Raw genomic sequence first — 23,438 nt, 5'->3', positions numbered from 1 at the left:
CTTTTGCCGTAAATTTCTATATGGGTGTACCATCCAGAAGTACATTTCTATATGAGTGTACCTTACTGTACAATATGATGCATTGCATGAAACCGGCGTCATTTCCTGTTGTAACTTGGTAAAGATTTCGGGCTCATATTTGATTTATGGGTCGAATTTTCAATTTTTTTCAGTATTATTATTAATATTTTGACCTGACAGTGATTAAATGGATTTGATTTTGGTTGGCCTGGGGTCCCGTGATGGTGAAGTTAACTTTGTTGGCGCCTAGTCGTACTAGATGGAGTGATGACCTGAAAGGGAAAGCTAGTAATCCGTCATGTTGGACCTCCAAAGAAGCGTGGACTCTTCCATGAGCCAGTACGACGGTGGTCTCCTTGTTCAATTGTCCATAAGTCTCCTTCTATCCATCACTTGAGATAGAAACTGCACTGGCTCTTTGCACATACGGCCTGAAGTCATTTCTCAGCTTCCTGACAAGGGTTGTGGTAGGTAGGTAGTACCTGCTCCCTTCGTCGGTCCTCAGCAAGGTGACGAGAAACTGCAGAGATAATACATAGAAAAAGTGAACGAGGGAAAGATCGTGGAACATGTCCCATGATGTTTGTTTATTAAAGACGAAAGGGGAGAAACTGCTGGTGCTTTGAATGAACTTTCACCATTTATTCTTCTGAGATATTTGCAGCATATTGCCACTGGAACTTTTGCACGCGGGCATATTCGCAAATTGAGAAATTGAGCTCTCCTTATATAGACCGTTGGGCACAGTCCCAATACAAGTTGAACCACATCAACAATTGAACATCAGTAAAGGCGTGATTACTTATTTCTATCTTCAAAGCTTGTCGGAAGCCGAGATAAAGGATGAATTGTGAGCATCGTATTATGAACATCAAGCGAATCCACACCCACAAGAATGACGAGCTACAGTTGACGGATTACGTTCAGGATACCAGACCTACTTGCCAGTCATACTGTAGCATATTATTACTTAAAGGTAAGGCCATACATGTCGTTCGCTTTGCACTGTTTTAAATGCCATTTTCGCCACTTATCTACGTCATGCAATGCTTCTGCCATCTGGGCAATTGTTGTGATACAGCAGATGGTCCAATTCAATGTACGACCTCGCTTAAATGTGCCAATTGTAATGCAGCACATCCAGTTTCGTTTCATGACTGTCCGAGTTCAAGGAAGAAAAAATAATCCGTGAAGTTACGATTACTGGAAGGATTTTCGCCGCATCAAACCAACACGTACTTTTGCCTCCACCTTTTCATGTGCTGTGAAAGTACTCGTTCACAAAGAGCACATATTGTTGATGTCAGCACTCACACATGTGATCTTCCTATTACGCGAGCACTGAGTACTACACAACAACCACCAATATCCATTACTACTCAAATCAGCACCATTACTGAAGAGAACTTCCCGGGGCTCCTGCTCAACGATCCTTGAGGAAACAATTCCTAAAGAGTAAACCAAATTCCGTGTCGAAACAATATAAAAAGTCTGGTACTACTGAATCAAAGTCCACATCGGACCATGCAGTTGAACGATCTGTTAAATCTCAGCCTGTTGATCCCATCACCTCTAATGTGAAATAGAAACCTTCACGTCAGCAGTCACTTAGTTCTACACAGAGTGATATCTCTATGATAGAATGTATGATAGGAAAGGCAAAAACATTGTAAACCTTCTGTCGTTCTTAATTCTATCCCATAATGACTCTTCTGCAATGAAATATGAATGACTATTCCAGTCACTTCGAAAAATTTAAACACCTTTTGTCATTCAATCTGTCATTTTCACCTTACTATTACTCTCTCTTTTGTTGCTTCCAGCTACACTCATTTACCACATGACAAGAACGGCGATGGTCGTGCGGCTGCCAGAGTAAGTTGAAATACAAGACAAATATCATTGCACTTCTATCCAGGTGAACAATAGTTTCCAGGTCCTATCTGTTCGAGTTTTCTTTGGGCAACCGATCACTTTTTGCAACATCTACATCACACAGCTGGAAGCTTTTACATCGGGTGATCTAGATATAACGTCAACTCGCATCCAGTTATGTAATGGGGAACTTCAACTCTTATCATGAACTGTGGGGTCTCCCTTGTAGCGAGCCTTGATGTCAAGAATTGGCGACATCTCTAGACACTTCACACCTTACCTTATTAAACAATAGCAGTCCAACACATTTTACCACTGCCACAGGAATGTATTCACATCTGGATTTTTCTGTCTGCAGCCCACAACTTGCAGTTAATCTTCAGTGGCTTGTCTACCATTACTTATGTGGCAGTAATCACTTTCCGATCATTCTCATTGGGCTACCTGCTTTACACTTTACTGAATTGCCTTGTTAAAATCTTCGCCGTGCAGACTAGAGCAGTTTTCTGGTATGTTTGATTTTATGCCATACCTCAGTTCTCTGTTGATGAACACCTTGAGGCCTTTTGCATAAGTATGGTGTCGGCTGCTAATGTCTTGATTCCATTATTAGACGATGCTTTTCGAAAACGTACTGTTCCTTGGTGGTCGGAAGAAATACATCAATCTATTCTAGCACGACGCCGAGCACTTCGTTGCTTTAATCATATTCCTAGTACTGACAGTCAGAACAGTTTCGTCTCCTTTGTACCAGAGCACGCTACTTGATTAAACAAGGGAAACGACTTAGCTGGCTCGACTATGTCTGCAGCGTAACTGCAGATAGTTCAATGGGTACTGTCTGGTTCCAAGTTCATCATCTTCGGGGTTATTCCACTTCCGTCTACGTTTCTGCACTGCTTGTGCAAGACAAACTGATTACCAACTGAAAGCGGATTGTCAATGAATTTGACCAGTATTTTATTGCAGTTTTTAGTTCAGTCAATTATTCGCTTGACTTTCTACAAATCAAAAGCACGAGCAGAAAGTTGACTTTTACATTTTGCGTCACCAAATAATGAAAATCACAACTTGCCTCTTAATACTGCTGAACTTCCCACTGCTCTCATTAGCACTAAAGTGGAGCACGGTGGCTCAGTGGTAAAGTGCTTATCTCTGGTGTATGTGTGTATGGAATCCCTGGTTCGATCCCCGGCCAAGTAAGTTTATGGTGGACAGCATCGTGTCCGTGGGCTTTCTCGGGATGCTCGTTTCCTTTCACTATCTCATTCTACCGTCTCCCTTAGCCTAAAAGGCATAATTGTGGAACGTTAAACTGAAAATTTTCATTTCATTAGTATGAAAAGCACTCATTGTATTTGGACTGGACTCCATACATTATATTATGCTTCTCATGCTTCCTGGTACTAGTAAGTAACATCCTTTAGACCTCTATAATTATATCTAGATTGAAGGATTCTTTCCTGCTACCTGGCGTGAACCTTATATTCTTCCTATCATGTAACCTGGGAAATCGGCTACGTTCAACCGCAGTACTGACTTTACCGTACCAGCAGATTCACCATCACCTGTTGGAGATGATCACCAAACGATCTCTAAAATTTTTATATTTCTTCTTACCTCCATGTTCTGCCTGCATTGTAATTGTCCTATTATTTATACTTAACGCATTTCTTGCTCTCCTATGTGATTGTCTCCTGTCTATTAACACGCAATGCATTTTTCGTTTCCAGTTCAATTGACAATCCCGACAAGTATTTTTCTTTACCTTTCATGCTAACTTGAGTTCTTTACCTTTGCCACGTATCCCGACAAAATTAATTTTAGTCTAGTGCGTTTATCACTATGTTCATATGTTTTTATGTTGTATTTTCTTTCCTGGCAGACTTATTACTGAGTTTTAAACATTGAAAGGTACAAAAAGACCTTTGCAGTATAACTCACTCACTCCAATCTCTTACTTGCTCACTCAGTAGTAAACTCGGTTCATTGAATTTAAAAAAACAATCATAGCTCCTATCTAACAGTTATTACTTTTTTTTTTACCAGTACACCACAATCAGTGCTTACTAACACACTTATCCATCTAAGTTTGAAGCTCTTTTAAAATCCGTAATACGTGCACCAAGTATAAGCACACGAACACGGTTGTATCATTTTATTTAATATCTGTATAAATAAGTATTAATCTGTCTGAATTGCACTAATTAATGTCCTCACCTTTGGGCCAAAAAACCGACTTCTGACAGAAAATCTTTCACACTATATAACAGAACTTTGATTTGATAGAGTGCTACCCGGTGGGTCACGAAAGCTTGTAGATGCGTAGTAAAACCGTAAATTCGCTAGTATAATACGAGTTCTAATATCGCGAACAAACATCAATCATTGTTGTAGCAGTGATTTTTGTTGACTAATGCTAATGAGTTATTTGTTGAAGTTCAGCGTATTTTTCAGCATGGTGGCTATATGAGATGTGGACTTACGTTTATAATGGAATCCTAACCACCGTAATGCGTTCATATTTTTATATGCTCTCTCACCGGAATTCGTATCGGGACCACGTATACGAAAGGCGCACACGTTAGTCATTAGACCAGCGAGGAGGGTAACCAATTGCTAATATCTACAGTAGAAGATAGAAAGAAATTTTAAATAGTTTTTTTGGTGCATAAAACGTTTTATTTATAGCCGTATTATGTAATACGCCTACAATTTATCAATATGTAGTGAAGTTTTCAGTGTGTACGCAAAGAGTGAGGAAAGGATATAGGCACCAATAGAATATGAACTTTGAAGCGGCTTGGAAGCCAAGTTTTCAAAATAAAAAGAAAGAAAAGCTTTATTTATCCTTCATCCGCTCGCGCCCGCGGCAAATTGGCTGTCATTTTTAGATTTTCTGTGCCATTCTTCCCAGAGCTCAAAAATTATGGCTGGAGGAGTGTATATTCTCTAGTTACACTTCCGCCCTCTAGATTATGTGCGGTTACAGTCTAACCGGCGATTACGTCCGGCTCAGTACAATCCCAAAGTTGGTAGTGAGAGTGGGCGGCCAATCCGCCGTCAGCACGAGTAAAAATGTGAATTTTTTTCTCATTTACATAAAAATGTATGTAAAAGTTTCAGTATTTTTCATCCGCTGTTTCATTTTTAACTGCCCTAACATCAAAAATAATACAAGAAGACCCTATCTGTACAAGTTAGCATTAGAACTAATAAATGAAAACCTGAAAACTCGTTCTAAAATTTCAACTTTGCAAAAAAATTTGCTGCTGCTCTTGGCACAATACAGAAAGCAAATTACCGATGATGAACCAGTCTAACCAGTCCGAAGAGGTATTTGCTACCTCTGCGGGTTAAGAGAAAACAACAGAACTCGCCTTGAATGTAATGATTGTGGTAAAAACGTTTCCAGAAAGCATTCAACTACTACTGCTTGAAATACATGCCAGCAATCTTAGAACGAGAGCAGTGACCAGTTCTATGGTTGATTAACTTAGAACCAGCCTTGAATGTACAGATTGTGGAAAAACATGTGCAAAAAGCACTCAATCATTACTGCTGCTTGCAATAAATGTCAGCAATATCACAATGAGCTCACTGACATGAATGATGATTAGGTTAGATTCTGTTGCTTCACTGTGTGTTCATTCATACTTAGAAGTGTTATAATTTAATGTAAATGTATATTTTTGGTAAATAATTTGTCTTAATTTACTAAACCTAATTACTCCAAAACATACACTTTGCATCATGCACAATGCTGAAAAATATGAATAATCGATGACGGCCAAATTGCCGTCAGCGCGAGTGGAAATGAATTGGCAGTGCGCGAGCGGATGAAGGTTATAGCCGTAATACGATGACCTGGATATTCTCAATCTGTTTTATTTTTAATCTGAATTGATATGGTAGTTAGACTTAGAATGCATCTGGTCTAATCTCTATACTAGATGCATTAAAAACCTGGAACTATAGCCCTACTCTATGATTTTTTTAAGATAAGAATGAAAATTTGTTGGAAATGGGTGGCCTTTAATCTAAATGGTGGAATTTTTTCAATTGCACCAGTCGTTTGACTCCACATTAGTAAGGCATCCTATTGAAACGTTTCCTAAGTGGTTATAAATTTAAAGCTAAAGCAGTTATGCACAAAATGAATCGATCATAAAACGTCATTTACTTAGAGATTTAACAGGCTTAATAGCCATAAGCCAAAAGTTACGCAGAATTTAACTAGGTGATATAATTTGTTGTTACAAAATTTTAAATGAAACGTGAACACTTAGACTTTTGAAGTAGGTACTGCAGACTAAAAGGTTAAGGTGTAGAGGGTTTGGGTACAAAATCTCGCGGCCAGAACCTCGCGGCGACAACCTCGCGGACCAAAACCTCGCCTGGCCAAAACCTCGCCTCCCAAAACCTCGCGGCCCAAAATCTCGCCAGGCCGAAACCTCGCCTGGCCAAAACCTCGCCGCCCAAAACCTCGCCGGACAAAATCTCGCCAGGCCAAAACCCCGCCTGGCCAAAACCTCGCCGTCCAAAACCTCGCGGGCCAAAATCTCGCGGGGCCAAAACCTCGCGGGCCAAAATCTCGCCGGGCCAAAACCTCGCGCCCCAAAATATCGCCATACCCAAAATCTCGCCTGACCAAAATGTAAATGTTCGAACAGATGATAAGGATGACGGTATAAAAGACGCTGTTTCAGAAGAAGTATCACGGGTATTTGACCAAGTCCCGCGATACCATATGAAAATTCTATTTCTGTATTAGAGGATTTCAATGTGAAGGTAGGGCGACAGGATGTTTTTAAACTGGTTATAGGGAAAGAAAGTCTGCATAAGAAAAGTAATGACAACTAACGGGGTTGGTTTCGTGAACTTTGGAACATCCAAAAACTTAAAATTTTAACAAAAATCTAATAATATTTATGAAAGTATGAAATAATATATGAGTTTTTACGACGTCCCTTCATTATGTCCTATAGGTTAAAGGAGACGTAGATGACCAGGATGAAGGAAATGATCGAATAAAGAAAGTGGGAGGAAACGGGAATAACCCGAGAAAGCCCACGCACACGATGTTTTGTATCTTATTATTATTATTATTATTATTATTATTATTATTATTATTATTATTATTATTATTTGTAACGTGGAATTGCATATTAGGAAACACATTGGGTAAATTTTAAAGAAAAGTTTCATTCGCGGCGAGGTTTTGTCCCGGCGAGATTTTGGGCGGCGAGGTTTTGGCCCGGCGAGATTTTGTCCCGCGAGGTTTTGGGCGGCGAGGTTTTGGCCACGCGAGGTTTTGGGCGGCGAGGTTTTGGCCACGCGAGGTTTTGGCCCGGCGAGATTTTGGCCACGCGAGGTTTTGGGCGGCGAGGTTTTGGCCACGCGAGGTTTTGGGCGGCGAGGTTTTGGCCACGCGAGGTTTTGGCCCGGCGAGATTTTGTCCCGCGAGGTTTTGGCCGGCGAGATTTTGGGCGGCGATGTTTCGGCCGCGAGATTTTGTCCGTATACCGTGTAGAGATGTGAATCAAATAGGGAATGTGCTTTCAGAGTGTTTAACTTAAGAGTTCCCAAATGTCTGTTTGGTACTTTATCCTGCTTAGCAGATGAAGATCCATTATCTCGCTGGTCGATGAGCTGATGTAAATCCGTCGAAATCTGATTCTCCAAATCCTTTTCTTCTCTCTGGTCGCTAGTTTTGTTCTCGGGAACTTTTCCGGATCCCGTTTCGGTTTCTTCCAACTCCAAATATGAAACTGACACTTGATGTAACACCTCCCACGATTATGACTAAGCTAGATGTCGTATCGGGTGTTGTGTATGAAAGTTGTGAACCTAAGGTACACGCATCTTCCTTAAACCTCCTTAAACTTCATCGAACCCAGCAGACTCAGTATGTTGCAGAAAAGCAAAATGAAAGCTTCTGACGATAGACCAAAATTATGGAAAACCACAGTGTCCAGGTGTTTATCTTCCTCTTACAAAGCAATCAGGAAGTTCATACTCATACATCAACAATCCATTATATTTCTCAAAAACTGATAAACAGGAAAGCAAAATACAGGCAGAAAGGCGCAGTGACAGGAAAGAATGAGGAATAGTTGTAAAATGTAGAGATTGTGGAAATTGGTTAAGAAGGAAGTCTGCATAATGTACCTGTGTTCATTGTGCAGAGAAAATTAGAAAAAAAGTTACAAGAGAGCTCACAGAGCTTCAGACTTCATCAGTAATTTTTGTATAAAATTCACGATGATTCCGTGGGTTGACACCAACGGACCCTTAGATAATCCTCAGCACTATGTTAAATGAAAAAGAAACATTTCTGGTTCAGCAGGCTGTTTGAACGGAACGTAAGCACTCGCACAAATAGCACGGCAACTTCCACATTGTTATTTGAAGGGAACCTAGAGCATCCAAATCCATTTCACAACAATACTGTATGGTTCGCATAGTGAGAACCCAAGATACTGGCTGAACTGGCAATTTTGCTTTTTCGTTTAACGTAGGGTGCCTTATAAGTGTGGAGTCCAAACGGCTGGTGCGATAAGGAAAAAACAAACACAGACACAATTTTAGATTGGAAACTACCTATTCTCGAGAACTTTCCTCTCTGTCCATTTTTCATATCCATATCGGAGTTGGCGCATAACCCTGGACTTTTCATACACCCAGTATGTAAAAGGAATCCTGACTGAATGACTTGACTGAGTAATCAACGCCCAGATCAAACTGCTTAAGTTAAAAACTTGAAATTTAGACAGTATACTTCGTAATAACATTGGAAAGATACAAAGAACATCGAGAAAACCATGGATAACTGAAGCGATGCTCAAGAAGATGGAAGAACGCAAAAGGGCGAAAACCACGGACATCAAAGAATACAAAAAAAAAAAAAAAAAAAAAAAGTTTTTACCTTCAAGTATATTTTGACATTATCAAGACAAGCATTTGTTGATAGATACGAGACCGAAACGATGATTTTAGACTCGAGTCGAGACCGAGACTGAGACAACTATTTGTCGGCCGAAATTATATGTTGTCTTACCTTCTCGCTACACCATCCCTACTACTAGCAGTTCCGGCTGCAATAAAGTCGAAATGGAATCTATTAATATATTACTGAATCCATATCAGGAAACGTCTTGCCTTTTATTACTGTTTTTCTCCTATGGCGATTAGTGATGAAACCGGAAATCGTAAATTTTTCCCACTTTTAGTTTGCGTTTATCTGAAGTATTAACTAGGTTTAGAGATTCTATTCTATCCACCAGGTCTAACGGATCAAACAATCCTAACGGGTTAACCCGTTTCGTACTGGTAAATGAGCAATATCGATCCAATGAACGGGCGAGCAAACCAGAATCGATTCCATTTTTTGAGCACTAGAAGAAAGAATTAAAATACAAATATTCTAAATATCAAAAATATTAAAAAAAAAATCATCAGTTTTTGTTCTTTAAGCATGCATGCTTCGACATTATCTTTACATACCAATTGAGCATTTCATAATCATGTTCAAAAGTAGTTTATCTTTAAAAATATTCCTTTCTTCAATACCGTACAAGTCAATAAGGCAATACGTGCACAGGTTTCAGTAAATTACGGATACTCGAATATTGCAAGGCGTACTCGAATAATCTAAATCGTTCAGAAGTAATTGACAAAAGAAATCTTACGAGAGGAACACAACTTTTGAACGTGACTGTATATCAAGGTATCAAGTAAATATAACTTATGTTAATCCTTATTAGTATATTTTTAAATTTTAAGATTGTTATTACATAAAAGTTTCGTATATTTTGCTTTTAGAATACAGTGAAACCGTCCAGCCTCACAAGTCACATCCCAACAAATAAATTACCTGGAGGTAAGAGAGGATCTGGGTCTCTTCAAGGTCATGGTTCAACTGGAACTAGTAACAGGTATGTTGTTTCCTTTAAGTAGTAAATCATATTTGTTGTCTAGCGTTTCAAGAAACACATCTTAAGTTATTAAAAGTAATTGATGTAATGATTTATGAAAGCTGTGATTTTTGTTCTCCAGTTATCTTAATTTCTAGACAGAATTTTTATTATTTGTTAGAAGAATACACTTTTAGAGTTGAAGGACACAGGGATTTATACATGCACATTAAACTAATCATGTTCCGATTTGTTTCAAACGTTTGTGCTCACTGTTTTCTATCGATTTCCCTTCATTATTACCGTGAGAAGAAGAAAAAAAAATGATGAAAATTTAGGATTACCTATAGAATTCGTTGAATTAGATCTTTAACTGCTCAGTTTCCCATTTATTCCTTCAGTTACGTTGTAATATGTTTCATTCAGTATACCTCTTACAAGTAAATAGATGAAGTTGATACGAGAAGATTGATATAGTCTAAGTTTACGTGTAGTTGTATAGCATTAAAGTGAACTACTTTTTTGTTGATAAAACATTTTAGTTGATTAGAAAAATATCAGCATTTATTGACACTAATCTAATCATTAACAAATTGTTAATTTTTTAAAATATAATAGCTTTTCCACAATGAAAGCTGCATAGACATTTTTTGGGGGGGGAGGGGAGCATATTACGTAGCACCAACATAATTAGAATAAATTGCCTTCTTGTTAAGTAAATCTTCATATGGTAAATGTACCACAAATAAAACTTATTTCTTGATTTCACGTTAACTTGTTCAGCAATAACCAATTTACGCAGATTCTTTCACTCGTGAGAATTGTGTATTTAGTGCCAAATAAGTATTGGCACAACTCGTTCTACGAGGACATTTCATAGTTTTCATGCGAAGGTAATGATAGCTAATATAATGTGAAATTTTGAAGATCGGTAGTACAGTACTAGCTATGCATTAAATGAGACCATAATATATATATAAAATGAAGTGTGTTTTACCTTTATAGGTAGCGTCACACTTTTAAATAATCTTCTCACTACCTAGGTAGATGAATATACTAAATTACTCAGAGTGAATATTATTATATCTTAACTAGCCTATCGATAGAAAGAAGGATTTTTAAAAAGAGAGGGTTAGATATGTTTCCTATATAATATAATTCGTGCGAAATTACTCAATTAGAGAGAAAATAATAATAATCTCGTCTAAATACGTAAGTGGGTTTTGATTTTTATCAGAATTTCTTTTGGGCTTCAGATAATTTTCTTCCCTCCATTGCACATTGCCTTGGACATTTGCGTGTTGACAATTGAAAACGGGGGAAAATCTGACATCTTATGAAGGCAATATTACAATTTTGCAAGTTAATGTTAGAGCATACGAATGGAAGGTTCATATTGTAAAGTAACAAATTCTAACTCTCGTTTATATGAATAACAGAATGAAATTTAAATGTAAAATGTACGCTGAATAAACAACCAACACAAAGTCTATAAAAAGATTTGGAGAATGAAATGTTTAAGCGAGCGTCTAATTAGAAACAAAGAAGACAAGCGTTTTGAGAATTCAAGGAATTCATATTATAAACTGAATTAACCGGATGAAACTTGCTTTACAGAGGCTTATGAGCAATCAGTAGCACGAAAGTGTGTTTCATAAGGAAATCAAACGCAATATTAGCATGTTTTATGACGTTTCATAGTATGTAATGGACATGTTTCTAAAAATATTTTCTTGTTCGTAAAAAGTTTTCTGTACAGAAACACGTGCTGGAACTCTTTCATTAAGACTAGCAGTTCTCAAATACACCTCCATTATACTTATCTCCGAGAAAGAAATTTAAACCATAAACAGTGTTTTATATACGATGACTTCTAAAATTGTTGCGGTGTATATGACGCTGCTTTGAAGCCATACATTCCGAAAGCATGTTGTCAAGGTACACTTGTCCAGAGGTCTGAACTGACAGAGAGCCCTATCTATCCTGCAATAATGTATATTTCATATTAGTTAATATATTTGATCGAACCTGGTTGGTCTTGGAAAGGTTAAAACTACCTTTAATCTTCTTTATTCATTCAAGTTCAGCTCTTTCTTTCCTTCTTTCTAGGGCGGACACAGATTGCTTTTGTAGAAAAATATGATTTTTCTGGTTTTCGAAGTTAAAATCATTTTGATCAATTCCTTTTGGGTTTTGTTTTCTTTAAGAGGCAGTTATCAAATTATAAATTATTAACTCCTTCGGAATTGAATAAATATTCCAGATATTTGAACTTCCGTAAATAGCATAGATATAAATTATTACAATTTCTCGTTAGTAGTTTCTAGTTCCCTTCGATGTAGTGCACGTTAATGTAAGAAAATATGATTATGATTAAATAATAATCTGAATGTGTAGAAAGTCTGATTCCTTCTTCATGTTAATACTGTGTTAAATTCCGTAATAATTTCGAACTTACTTTGTTGTTAATACCCGTTGTGTGTAATCGATCAAGATGTTTCCCTGTAGATCGACAGATCTCTGCCCAAAGATGTGTATTGTAATGTATTTAGTGAAATGTCCTCGTAGTTAACGTAATAATAAGATGAAGTCATAAATTATATTGACAAGTAGAACACTGTTTTCTCTTCTTAGCATAAAACTGTTTTAATTATGAAATGTTGTTTTCCGCTGTTAGGAATGTTACCATTGATGTTGCACTGAAGTGAATGTAACCGTTGTAAGTGGTTCATTAAAATGAGCAGAAATTGAATGCAGCATGTTTATATTCCTGCATGTACCAACTAGTTTTCGTGGTGGTTGCCCATGATCCTTTGGTGGGTTCTGATGTATTGATGTAGTTCGTATATGTATATTATTTTAGGTATACTGTTGGAAGGATTTACTTCTATTTACTATGTATTATGTATGTTAAGAGTTAAGTAGAAATAAGCATGACTTCATATGTTCTCCCCTCTCCATTGGTTGTTTAATACTTTCTTCTTGTTTTATTTCATGTAATAAATTTATAAACTAGGTGCACGAATAATTAATGTTTTATTGCATGTTGGTTCAGAATTAATATATCATTCTTTCTTTTCTTTTTTTTTAAAAAAATGTATTACCATGCTACCATGTAATTTAAACGTTGAGTTAGTAGTGGTGAAGAACTTATCCAGATACTCGTTGTGTTTAAAGCTATTCCGTTTTAGTTCCGGAGATTGTATTGTTCAATAACAAAAGCAACAGAAATGAGATAGAATGAAACAATAAGGAAAGTTATCAACGCATAATAAGTATAAACCATTTCAGTAAAGTGTTATACTGGATGGATTCCTACATGATTACAGGGTCCAATAATATATATATATATATATATATATATAAAATATTATAGTTTCACCAGCTCCGATGGTAATCATTTTTGTTCGCACTGATTCTTGTATTTATTGAGGTGTGCATTATCCTATATTACTCAGACCTGGTGAATCAGAAAAGAACAGCCTGTAATTTATCCAGCACATATTTAATGAAAGCTGTGTGCAAAATAGTCCTAATCTAAACAGCTGACATCGAAATTGCAATATTGGAAGGTATATCACCCCAAGAAGGGATGTAATCTCAGGTTTAATTGTTTGGGAGTTTGTAGCTACCTAAATGTACTGTATGAAGAACAAAAAATAAACGCAGACAGCTGCTTCCGTTGCAAGTTACTATGTTGCAAAAACGGAAATTTTCAAAAAAAAAATAAAATTTAGACACCCTTTATCTTTGTTGAGATAAGTTTAAAAATCTGAAATTTTAACAGATAGACCCAAGTCAAGTTACAGGACGTTACGAGGAAAACAAAGCTTTATGCTTATCAATACTAAATGATAATATGATCTCAACTAATATATCGTACTACATTCAAACGTACCTGTGTTGCATGAAGTAGCTAATATGGTGTAAATGTTACATGAATGTGAATAATTTGAAATTGTTAATAATTAGAAAATTTTTCATTTTCCCTTTAGGTTCGAATTAGAGAAGTTCCGTTGTATAAACAACTCAGGCCTATTTAATCATTATTTTATAACAGTTTGTACGAAGGATACCACTAATAAAAACGGGTCGTGGTTCAAACAAAATTATTGTTCTATTATTTACAACTATTTACTCTTGGATACGGTTCGTGGTTCTACTGTGACTTTTATTCATTAAGAAATTTTCATATTTCTCCATTTGGTGTGGAAATAATGTTACATGTTCTGCCATTAGATATAAGTTGTAAGGCATTTAGTTTTCTTAGAATGTTGTTCATGGGCTTCCAAGTCTGGTCTTTCTCGTTTTTCATAAAAGCAATGTTTGATCCTGTGGGATAACAATGTTACATGCACATCTTTGTTTGTCACTAATATCATTCTCCTTTACCAGTCACCACTGATTATCATATATACATACGATAGAATCTGTTGCGTGAAGTGTAAGTTGTACAGCTCTTCTAGTGGAATGAATTTCATATTCTGTACTTTGTGAAGTGTGAAGCACGTAAGGTTTCTTTCTGACAGCGACAAAACAATGAAAACTCTTTGTGCCAGTAATCGATCAAGGATTTTATTGTTCTGATGTTGAATGATTTTGTGTTTTTATTGAGCTTAAATGCAGGTACTACATTTTCACTATGAGCTTAGTACTAGTTTCTGAAGTTACATCTTTGTAGATCGATCTTGCCAATGTTGTATAACACTATTAATATGCAAAGAGCACTTAACAACTGGTGATCCTACCCGCTGCGCCATTGTTGAAATGTGAAACAAACGGTTGAAACTCATACGAATTGTAACATATTCTAAGTAATTATATGTTTTAGAAGATACTAGGCGTTTAGAAATATTAACATTAGTCACAACATTAAAATCCTACCATACTTGAAACATTTGAATTAATGTATCTATTTTTAAACAATAACCTCATTTTAAACTTAACAGCAATCTATAATTAAATCATGAACCCAGTCCAACTCCGGCACTTGGTTGTCCATCTTCATCTTCCTGGCCTAAGCTAACAATGTTTTTTAGTGATTTTTGAAGTCCTGTAACTTGACTTGTGGATAAATCTCGAACATAATCTTTATACAGCAGTATATTGCACAATAGAAGACTTATCTGTCAAAATTTCTAATTTTTAAACTTAGTTTCGATGAAGATACAGGATGTCTGAATTTTGATTGATTGAAAATTTCCGTTTTTGAAATATTGTAAATTATAAAGAAATGCTTATTTTTGTTTCATCACATAGTACATAGGTAACTAAGCTCTCCCCCTTCCAAAACAATTAAGCCTGAGATTACACTTCTTGTTGAGGTGGTATGCTTCGAACATTGCAAATTTGTCAATTTCGATGTCAACTGCTAGACGAATTTGGACTAGTTTGCACACAAGTATCATTAAATATAAAGTTAACCAAGAAAGTTCTGTCGCTTTCTATGAAGGTCTGTGTTCAATTGGCCCTCACACCGTGAGATGAATGCGAATGGAGATAAGGTGAAGGTCAGTTGTTGGTGTGGATATATCCAACATACTACCTGCTTGTGGCAGTTCAGTTACATCGTGAACTTGCGCAAGAACAGAGTAAACATGGGATCTCCACAGAGCGTCATAAGAGCATGTATGCTGTACGAGTTCAAACTGGGATCAAACGCCACTACAGAGGGGCAGAAAGTATACCAGGCCTTTGGTGAGGGTGTCGTGACTACGTGGAGAGTGCAGCGGTGGTTTAACAAGTTTAAGGACGATGACGAAACACTCGAAGACGCACCACGTGCCGGAAGACCAACACATGTACAAAATGAAGATCTTCAGGCAACAATTGAGGCGAACAGTGGCCAGACATGTGAGGAACTGGGACTCCAGTCCAGTGTGAGTGGAGAAACCATTCGGCGTTATCTCCATCAACTTGGGAAGCAGTACAAGTTGGGTCGATGGGTACTACATTATTTGACTCCGGACCAAAGTCAACGCGAGCAGACACCTGTGTTTCTTTACAGTGTCGTCTGAGGAAGGAGCCATTTCTGGACAGGATGTTGAAATATGAGAAGTGGGTCCTGTACGAAGCTCCACGGGGCCGTCATCATTGGTTAGCATCCCATGAACCGGTTCCAAAACAGCTGAAATCAGCACTGCACCAGAAGAAAGTCTTCTTGTGTGTTTGGTGGACTGCTCGAGGCTTCGTGCATCGGGAACTGCTACCAACTCATCAGAGCATCAATACAGCTGTATATTGTCAACAGTTGAGCCGTATACAAGAAAAAGACAAAATTCTGGAACCAGCACTTCTGAATTGCAAAGCGGTCCTCCTGTTACAGGACCACGCTAAGCCCCATGTGGCCACGATGACCCAGGACACCATTCTACGTCTTGGTATGGGAAACACTTGGATCCGCCATACTCCCCGGACATTGCACCGTCCGATTATCACCTGTTCCATTCTTTGGAAAATCACCTTAGAGGACGCCAGTTCAAATCCCTAGTAGAGGTACAAAATGCACTTAATCCCTTCTTCACTTTACGGCCCATCAAGTTCTGCCTCGATGGAATCCATGGTCTTCTAGATTGTTGGCAGAAGGTCATAGATGCTGATGGGGACTATTTTTGATCTTCCATTTACGTTTTAGATGACATGTTCGAAGATGGTGGGTGAAAAAGCGATAGAAGTTTCTTGGTTATCTTTGTAAACACTGGACATAAGATAGGCTTTTCTTTCCTGAATAAAATTGTGTTTGTTTCATCAACTTAGGGATCACTAGTTCTGAGTAATATAGGTTAACGCAAACACCTACAAACATATGAATCTACACGTGTTGTCAATCAAAAATGGCTGCTGTTGGAGTTCGGAATATGATAAAAAATCAAAATTATTTTCGGATTCTGTAATCCACAAACAAACAAAAAATCATTTGATTTTAAAATGGTCAAACAACCATTTTTTTTTTTTTTTTTTTTTTTTTTTTTTTTTTTTTTTTTTTTGGTACACTTGACATGGACGGGGACACAAACTTTGATAAGTGATTCTTTACATGGAAGAAAGAAAGAAAGAAAAAAAATAGCAATTCAGATGGATCGAAAGACCTTCAACTATAAGGTATCGAAAGTGTGAAAACTCAGTTTTGAAGACCCATAGCTTGAAAATTGAGAGATTTAGTTCAGTCAAGTGAAGAAATTATACAGGAATTTGTGTAGGTTGTGTCTACATATTCGTGTATCCTGACAGTTCCATATTTCACATCTGATGCTGGAAATCCTTGTTATCCGGCCTTGCCTTCTGTGTCATACATATCTCCTGCAATAACACTGTAGCACAACATCCAGTATGGCTAACAGTAACACAAAATCGTCCTTTTTCTGATATTCTTTGTATTTAATCAATTCGTTCTAGCTGATGAAATTTTCGGTCTTGAAAGCTTAGATACTTTTATTTAGAGAACGGTTGCCCATGATAAAAGTAGTCAGTCTTTACTGGCTCTACCGGACAATGCATTTAACCGCTGTTATGTACAGATATATTTTTAACTACACTGGAGCCTGTACTTGATAACAGTATCAGTTGGGTACGATCCGTGGAATGAAGATGATGAAAAGACAGCTTTGTGAATGTTTTCATTGGCAGACTTTTCACCGCCCATTATAACCATTTACCAATAGTGAAATGGTCCAAAGAAGATGGCTTAATGATCGGCAATACAATGTGGGTCTCATTATTCGACGATAAGCCCAAAAAAATTAGACAAAAAGCAATTGTAAAAAAAGTCCGAACAACCTGAATTTTTGTAGAGATTTTTACTGTAAAAATAAGCATCAGACGGAAGAAAATGTTCGGAATAAGTTAATACCCCCCTCCCCTCTGAGAATGTGTTGAGGAGCAACTTTGAAAACTCAAATGGAAGCCTATTTTTTATGTCAGATTCGGATTCTGTTGGAAAAATAAGTAACATTTATTCAAAATATTTTTATTAATTCTGATAGATGGCGCTGTAATTAGTGAAAACTAGTTTCACTGGGTTTCTTCAGTTTGGGGTGCTCCTAGACGCCCAAGAAACTTAGAGAAAAATGAGGAAAACTTCCAAAAAATTCCTCTGTCAAAACATAAGAAACTTAGTAGTATAAATAACGACAAGGCATTGCCCCTATCAATTCCCGGGGCATCTGACATACACGTTCTTTGCTAAACTTGGGATTAAGTATCATTAGGAAGCACCAATCAGTGTAGCGACCCCGAATTGGTTCACTAACCGCGGTCATTAAAGACGTTTTATTTTCATTCCTCCTCATTCTCCATGCAGATGGAGCTGAACTTTTACTTGGATAGCATCGGATAGGTAACTATTCACCTCAGCGCCAATGAATTCGATACCAATTTTGGTTGTTCTGGATTATTTTTACGTCACAGCCTTGCCACTGCCCTTGGTGCCAAGGGTGCCTTATATACATAGTAGTTTTTTAATTGACTTGTTTTCAAAAACGAGTTTACAAACCGAGTTTCATCTTACTGACATGAGGAGCTCGTGAGACTTAGGCGTTGCCCTTGTCAAAAGTAAAGAATTGAGTAAAATAAATAAGCACAAGCAACGCCTTTGGCGTTGCCCCTGTCGATTCCCAGCCCAGACGACATATGCGTTCCCGACTAAACTTGGGTTAAATATCATTTGGACTGTCACTAATTCGCGTAGCGTCCTCGAAAACTATGGATTTAATACTACGAGGGCAAGTCAAAAATTATCTACACTTTTTATTCTACAGTTTATTTACATGAAGCTAGGGTTATACTATGCACATCATTTTTTCACGTAATCTCCCTCCTTATCAATGCACTTGGCCCAACGGTCGACGAGCTTACGTATTCCTTCCAAATTAAAGGTTTTCGGTTGGTCGTGAAGCCACTTTTGCACCGCATTTTGCACGTCTAAATCTGAGGCAAATTGGCGACCACGCAAAGCATCCTTGAGTGGCCCAAACAAGTGAAAGTCAGATGGAGCTAGGTCTGGGCTGTAGCGAGGGTGTTCCAATAACTCAAATTTCAGCTTGATGATGGTTTCAATAGTGTAATGAGCCGTGTGTGGCCGTGCATTATCATGCAACAACAAAACTTTCTTCTACAACAAACCTCGGCGTTTGTTGCGAATTGCCGGCTTCAGGTTCTTTTCCAACATTTCACTATAACTCGCACTGTTGATCGTCTTTTCCTTTTCCATGAACTCTGCCATTATGAGCCCCTGTAAGTCCCAAAACACAGTTAACATAACCTTTCCTGCGGATGGCTCAGTCTTGAATTTTTTTCTTCGTCGGAGATCCAGGGTGTTTCCACTGCATACTATAGCGCTTTGATTCTGTCTCAGTGATGAACCCATGTTTTATCGCCGGTGACTATTCTGCTTAAAAATGCATCACCTTCGTTGTTGCGAGTGAGAAAGCGTTGACAGACCCTAACACGAGTGGGTTTGTGTTCTGCAGTAAGCTTTCTTGGTACCCACCGTGCACAGGCTTTATGAAAACCGAGCTCGTCGTGGATGATTTGTTGGGCAAAGCCATGACTGATGTTCAAAGCAGCTGCTACCTCATCGATAGTGATTCGCATATTCGCCAGAACCATCGCTCGAGCTTGCTGGATGTTGTCATCTGTAGTGAAGGTTGATGGTTGTCCTGGTCCCTCTTCATGCGTTACACTTGTTCAACCACTTTTAAACTACTCGAGCCACAAAAACACAGTTTTACATGATAGTGCACTTCTCCTATATTGCGATGATAGTCTCTGCGATGAATGTCTGACCCTATGACACCCTCCGATCAGAGGAATCGGATCACTGCTCGTTGTTCCTCTTCGGTGCAAACTTCTAATGGAGCAGCCATGATATATCTGCAACAGAAGAAAGAAAAATGGAGGAATTAAGATCACACTTTCACAGCATTACCACAACAGTATAACAATAAAATATGTGAAGACAAAAGACAAAGCACACTATAAGAAAAGTTATGACAAAAGTGTAGATAATTTTTGACTCGCCCTCGTAATATCGGTCATTTTCAATTATTTTTCCATTTCACCTTTTCCAACCGCCCACAATACCTTTTCCAGATTGTAAATGATACGTCTATGTCAACTTGCTTTTAGAAATGATTTTATATATCGAGTTTCATCTTCCTAACATGCGAAATTCATGAGATATATTTTTTTTTTTTTTTTACATAAATTTTAAACCATCTTTCCCCTTTTAAGCCCACTCCTCCCTCTTAGGATATGAAACAAAGTTATATATATATAAGCATCCGGACAAAAAATTAGTCACCCCCGCGCGAGAGCAAGGCTGCGTCGGCAAACAGGTACAGATGGCATATTGGTCGAATCACATGGCCAAATATACATACACTGCCTCGAGGCGATCAGAGGGCATTACTGTGGAGTGACACAGAACCGATCGAAGCGGTGTGTGTGCGGAAGAATGGGGAAGAGCACGGACGTGACGGAGTGGCAAAAAGGGGCAATGTGTTTGGCCGTGCCCATGGCCACACAGTGATGGAAGTTGTCCGATTTGTTGGTGTTTCGCGGCGGACTGTTCAACGTGTCTACAAGCAGTGGTGTAACACATGTGGCCATGAAACACGACGCCAGAACTGTGGTCGGAAAAGATCCTCTGCCAGGCTTATGAATCGAAATCGCTTCCAAACCCGCCAGGAATTACTGCAGTCCGTGATTGCAGGCCCAGGCCAACCTGTCAGCGAGAGAACATTGCGACGGGAACTGTATGCAATGAACATATGGAGTCGGGTACCTCGCAAAAGGCCACTGCTCACACGTGCACATAAAGTTGCTCGCCTGCAGTAGGCCAATAATCATCAAACATGGACAGTAACAGACTGGCGCCGTGTCATATGGTCTGACGAATCACGATTTTGCCTCTATTCGAATGACGCCCGGCGTCGTGTCCACCGACGGCCGCATGAAGCATTTCACCCACAGTGTGTGGAAGGTCAGGTTCAGGCCGGGGGTGGGTCTGTCATGTTCTGGGGGTGTTTTTCGTACCATGGGGTGGGCCCACTCATTGAGGTGTCCACGAACATGAACCAGCACATTTATTTGAACGTCCTGAACTAGCAGGTGTTGCCCTTCAGACACTTTCTTCGGGATGACTTTGCTATAGACACCCCCATTTTTTAAGACAACAACAGCAGGGTTCACAGAGCTGGACCCATATGTGACTGGTTTGAGGAACACTCAGCTACCCTACCACACCTCGAATGACCCGCAAAATCGCCGGACCTCAACCCAATTGAGCATCTGTGGGACCAGTTGGAGCAGCGGGTGAAACGTCGACATCAGCATCCCCGACGTTTGGTGGAATTGCGTGATCTTATCCTCCGTAAGTCGATTCAACTGGATGTGACGGCCTTGCAGACCCTTGTGGACTCCCTTCCCGACCGCATCCAGACGGTTATCCAGGCCAGGGGCGGCGCTACGGTATTAACGTAAGTACCAAGGAAGGTGCTTATATACATAATATACAGGGCTTAGACAAAAAAATCTAAAACGTTTGCAAAAGTGTGAAAATCATACCTAGTATGGTGTGGGTCCTCCTTTTGCGTCCAAAAAGCTTGGATCCGAGGTGGAATGAACGTATGCAACTCCTGAATCGTGGTGTGTGCAATTTTGTACCATTGTTCCTCCAAAACATGCTCCAGTTCCTTAAGGGATGCTGGTGGAGGGTAATGAGACCGAACACGCCTTTCTAACTCAGACCACAATGCCTCAATGATGGTTGTGGGACCCAGGGGAGGTGTGATAACTCCTGATCATGCTCCTCAAACCATGATTTCACCGTTTTTGTAGCGTGACAGGGTGCCAAATCATCTTGGTAGATGCCATCACCATCAGGGAACAGTATTTGGGCCATGGGTAGAACTTGGTCCCCCAAAATGGCCTCATACGCCTTAGCATTCATCATTCCGTGCAGGGCTATGATGGAACCTGTGGAAAACCACGATATCACTGCCCATACTATAACAGAACCACCCCCATGCTTTACAGTAGGGAGCAGACAGTCTATATCATAGGCCTGCGACGGTGTTCTCCATACGTAAACATAACCGGTTGTTGGAAACAAGGTGAAGGTCGATTCATCGGACCACATTACGTGTTTCCACTGCTCATGAGTTCATGCCTTGGGGTCCTTGCACCACTGGATACGCCTCTTCGCATTTACTGCTATGACCAGGGGTTTGGCGATAGCGGCCCTGCCATGAATTTTCATTTTATGAAGTCCCCGTCGCACTGTTGTCGATGAAACCGGGTTCTGTAGGCCGAAGTTGAGTTCAGACGTAATTTTCATTGTAGTGGTCTCTCTTTAGCTGCTACAATCCGTTTTAATGCCCTCCGGTCCCTATCTGATAGGACTGTCTTTCGACCACTGTTGTGCTTTGCAGATGTCGTTTGCCCATGAATTGTGTATGCCCTCGTGACATTGGACACAGTGCCTTTCGATACCCCCACAATGTTCGCCACTGTTGCCACTGAAGCTCCAACCAGACGGGCACCAACGATCATGCCTCTTTGGAAGTCTGTCAGGTCGCCCATTTTACCGCACCACTTTCACACCACAACACTCACAGGTGAACTGGTTACTGCTGACGGAAGGTCCACATGACACATTGAAAACAAAAAAACGCTCGGCAACCGTAACACGCTTTGTACAGTGGAGGGCCAAATTTACGTGTCCTGTATGAAGTGTTTTTGGATTTTTTTGTCTACCCCTGTATTATATATATATATATATATATATATATATAATGTTGCACGGTCTCTTTCAAACGATGGTCTCTTCAATAAAATTACTTTGAAGTATATCAAGTCAACGGTGTAAATTTGTATACCGGACAAATAAATATTATTTTTATATATATAAGAAGATAACCGAATTACCCGGCGTTGCATTTAAAGAATAATGTTTATGCACGATATTTGAACTGCTTTGCCCGTCAAAAAATTGAAACTGAGGAAATAAATTACTACAAGTAACGTCTTCGGCGTTGCCCCTGTCGAGAAATAATAAACCGAGTATAATAAATAACGATAAGCAGCGCCTTCGGTATTCTCCCTGTCAGAAGTAATGAATTGAATAAAATAAATAACCACGAGGAAACGCCGACGCCTTTGTCAATTCCCAGACCAGTTGGTATGTGCGTTCTTGACTGAACTTAAACTTTAATGTCATTGGCACTGTCCCGAATCAGCTTTGAGACCCTAAGAACTAGGATTCGACACTAATCTCGGTCATTCTGGACATTTTATTTTTCATCCCTTCACACTCTCTACTCTATGCCTTTGGGGACTTGGACGGCGTTGGGAGTGTCACTATTCATCGAAGCGACCCCGAGAAGTAAGAATTCGTCACTAATATCGGTCGTTTTCGATTATTTTTATCTGCAACCCTTCCCCTTTTAGGGGTGTGTAACTCTCAGAATACCTTTCTCCATATTGTAAGTGATATATGTATCTCAGCTTGTTCCTGTTTTTAGAAATGAGTGTACGTACCCAGTTTCACATTTTTAACCCGACAAACTCGCCAGATAATATATTTTTTACATTAATTTTAAACCACCTCTTCCTTTTTGAATTCCC

General features: G+C 38.9%; 1 protein-coding gene across 9 annotated transcripts in view; it reads left to right on the top strand.

Annotated features, from left to right (window-relative positions):
- Window positions 1–23,438, top strand: part of cyst (rho guanine nucleotide exchange factor 18 cysts) — a 345,308-nt gene that overhangs the window by 239,819 nt on the left and 82,051 nt on the right. For all 9 annotated transcript variants that reach the window (XM_081746656.1, XM_081746637.1, XM_081746623.1 and 6 more), the window contains one exon: window positions 9,721–9,833. In XM_081746656.1, coding sequence (XP_081602782.1) covers window positions 9,721–9,833 — 113 coding nt within the window. The remainder of the gene's footprint in view (window positions 1–9,720; window positions 9,834–23,438) is intronic.

This window comes from Thermobia domestica, chromosome 2 (genome assembly GCF_964235325.1).
Source record: "Thermobia domestica chromosome 2, izTheDome1.hap1.1, whole genome shotgun sequence".
NCBI lineage: Eukaryota > Metazoa > Arthropoda > Insecta > Zygentoma > Lepismatidae > Thermobia > Thermobia domestica.
The sequence above is the reverse complement of the archived record's forward strand: the minus strand, read 5'-3'. Positions and strand labels throughout refer to the sequence as shown.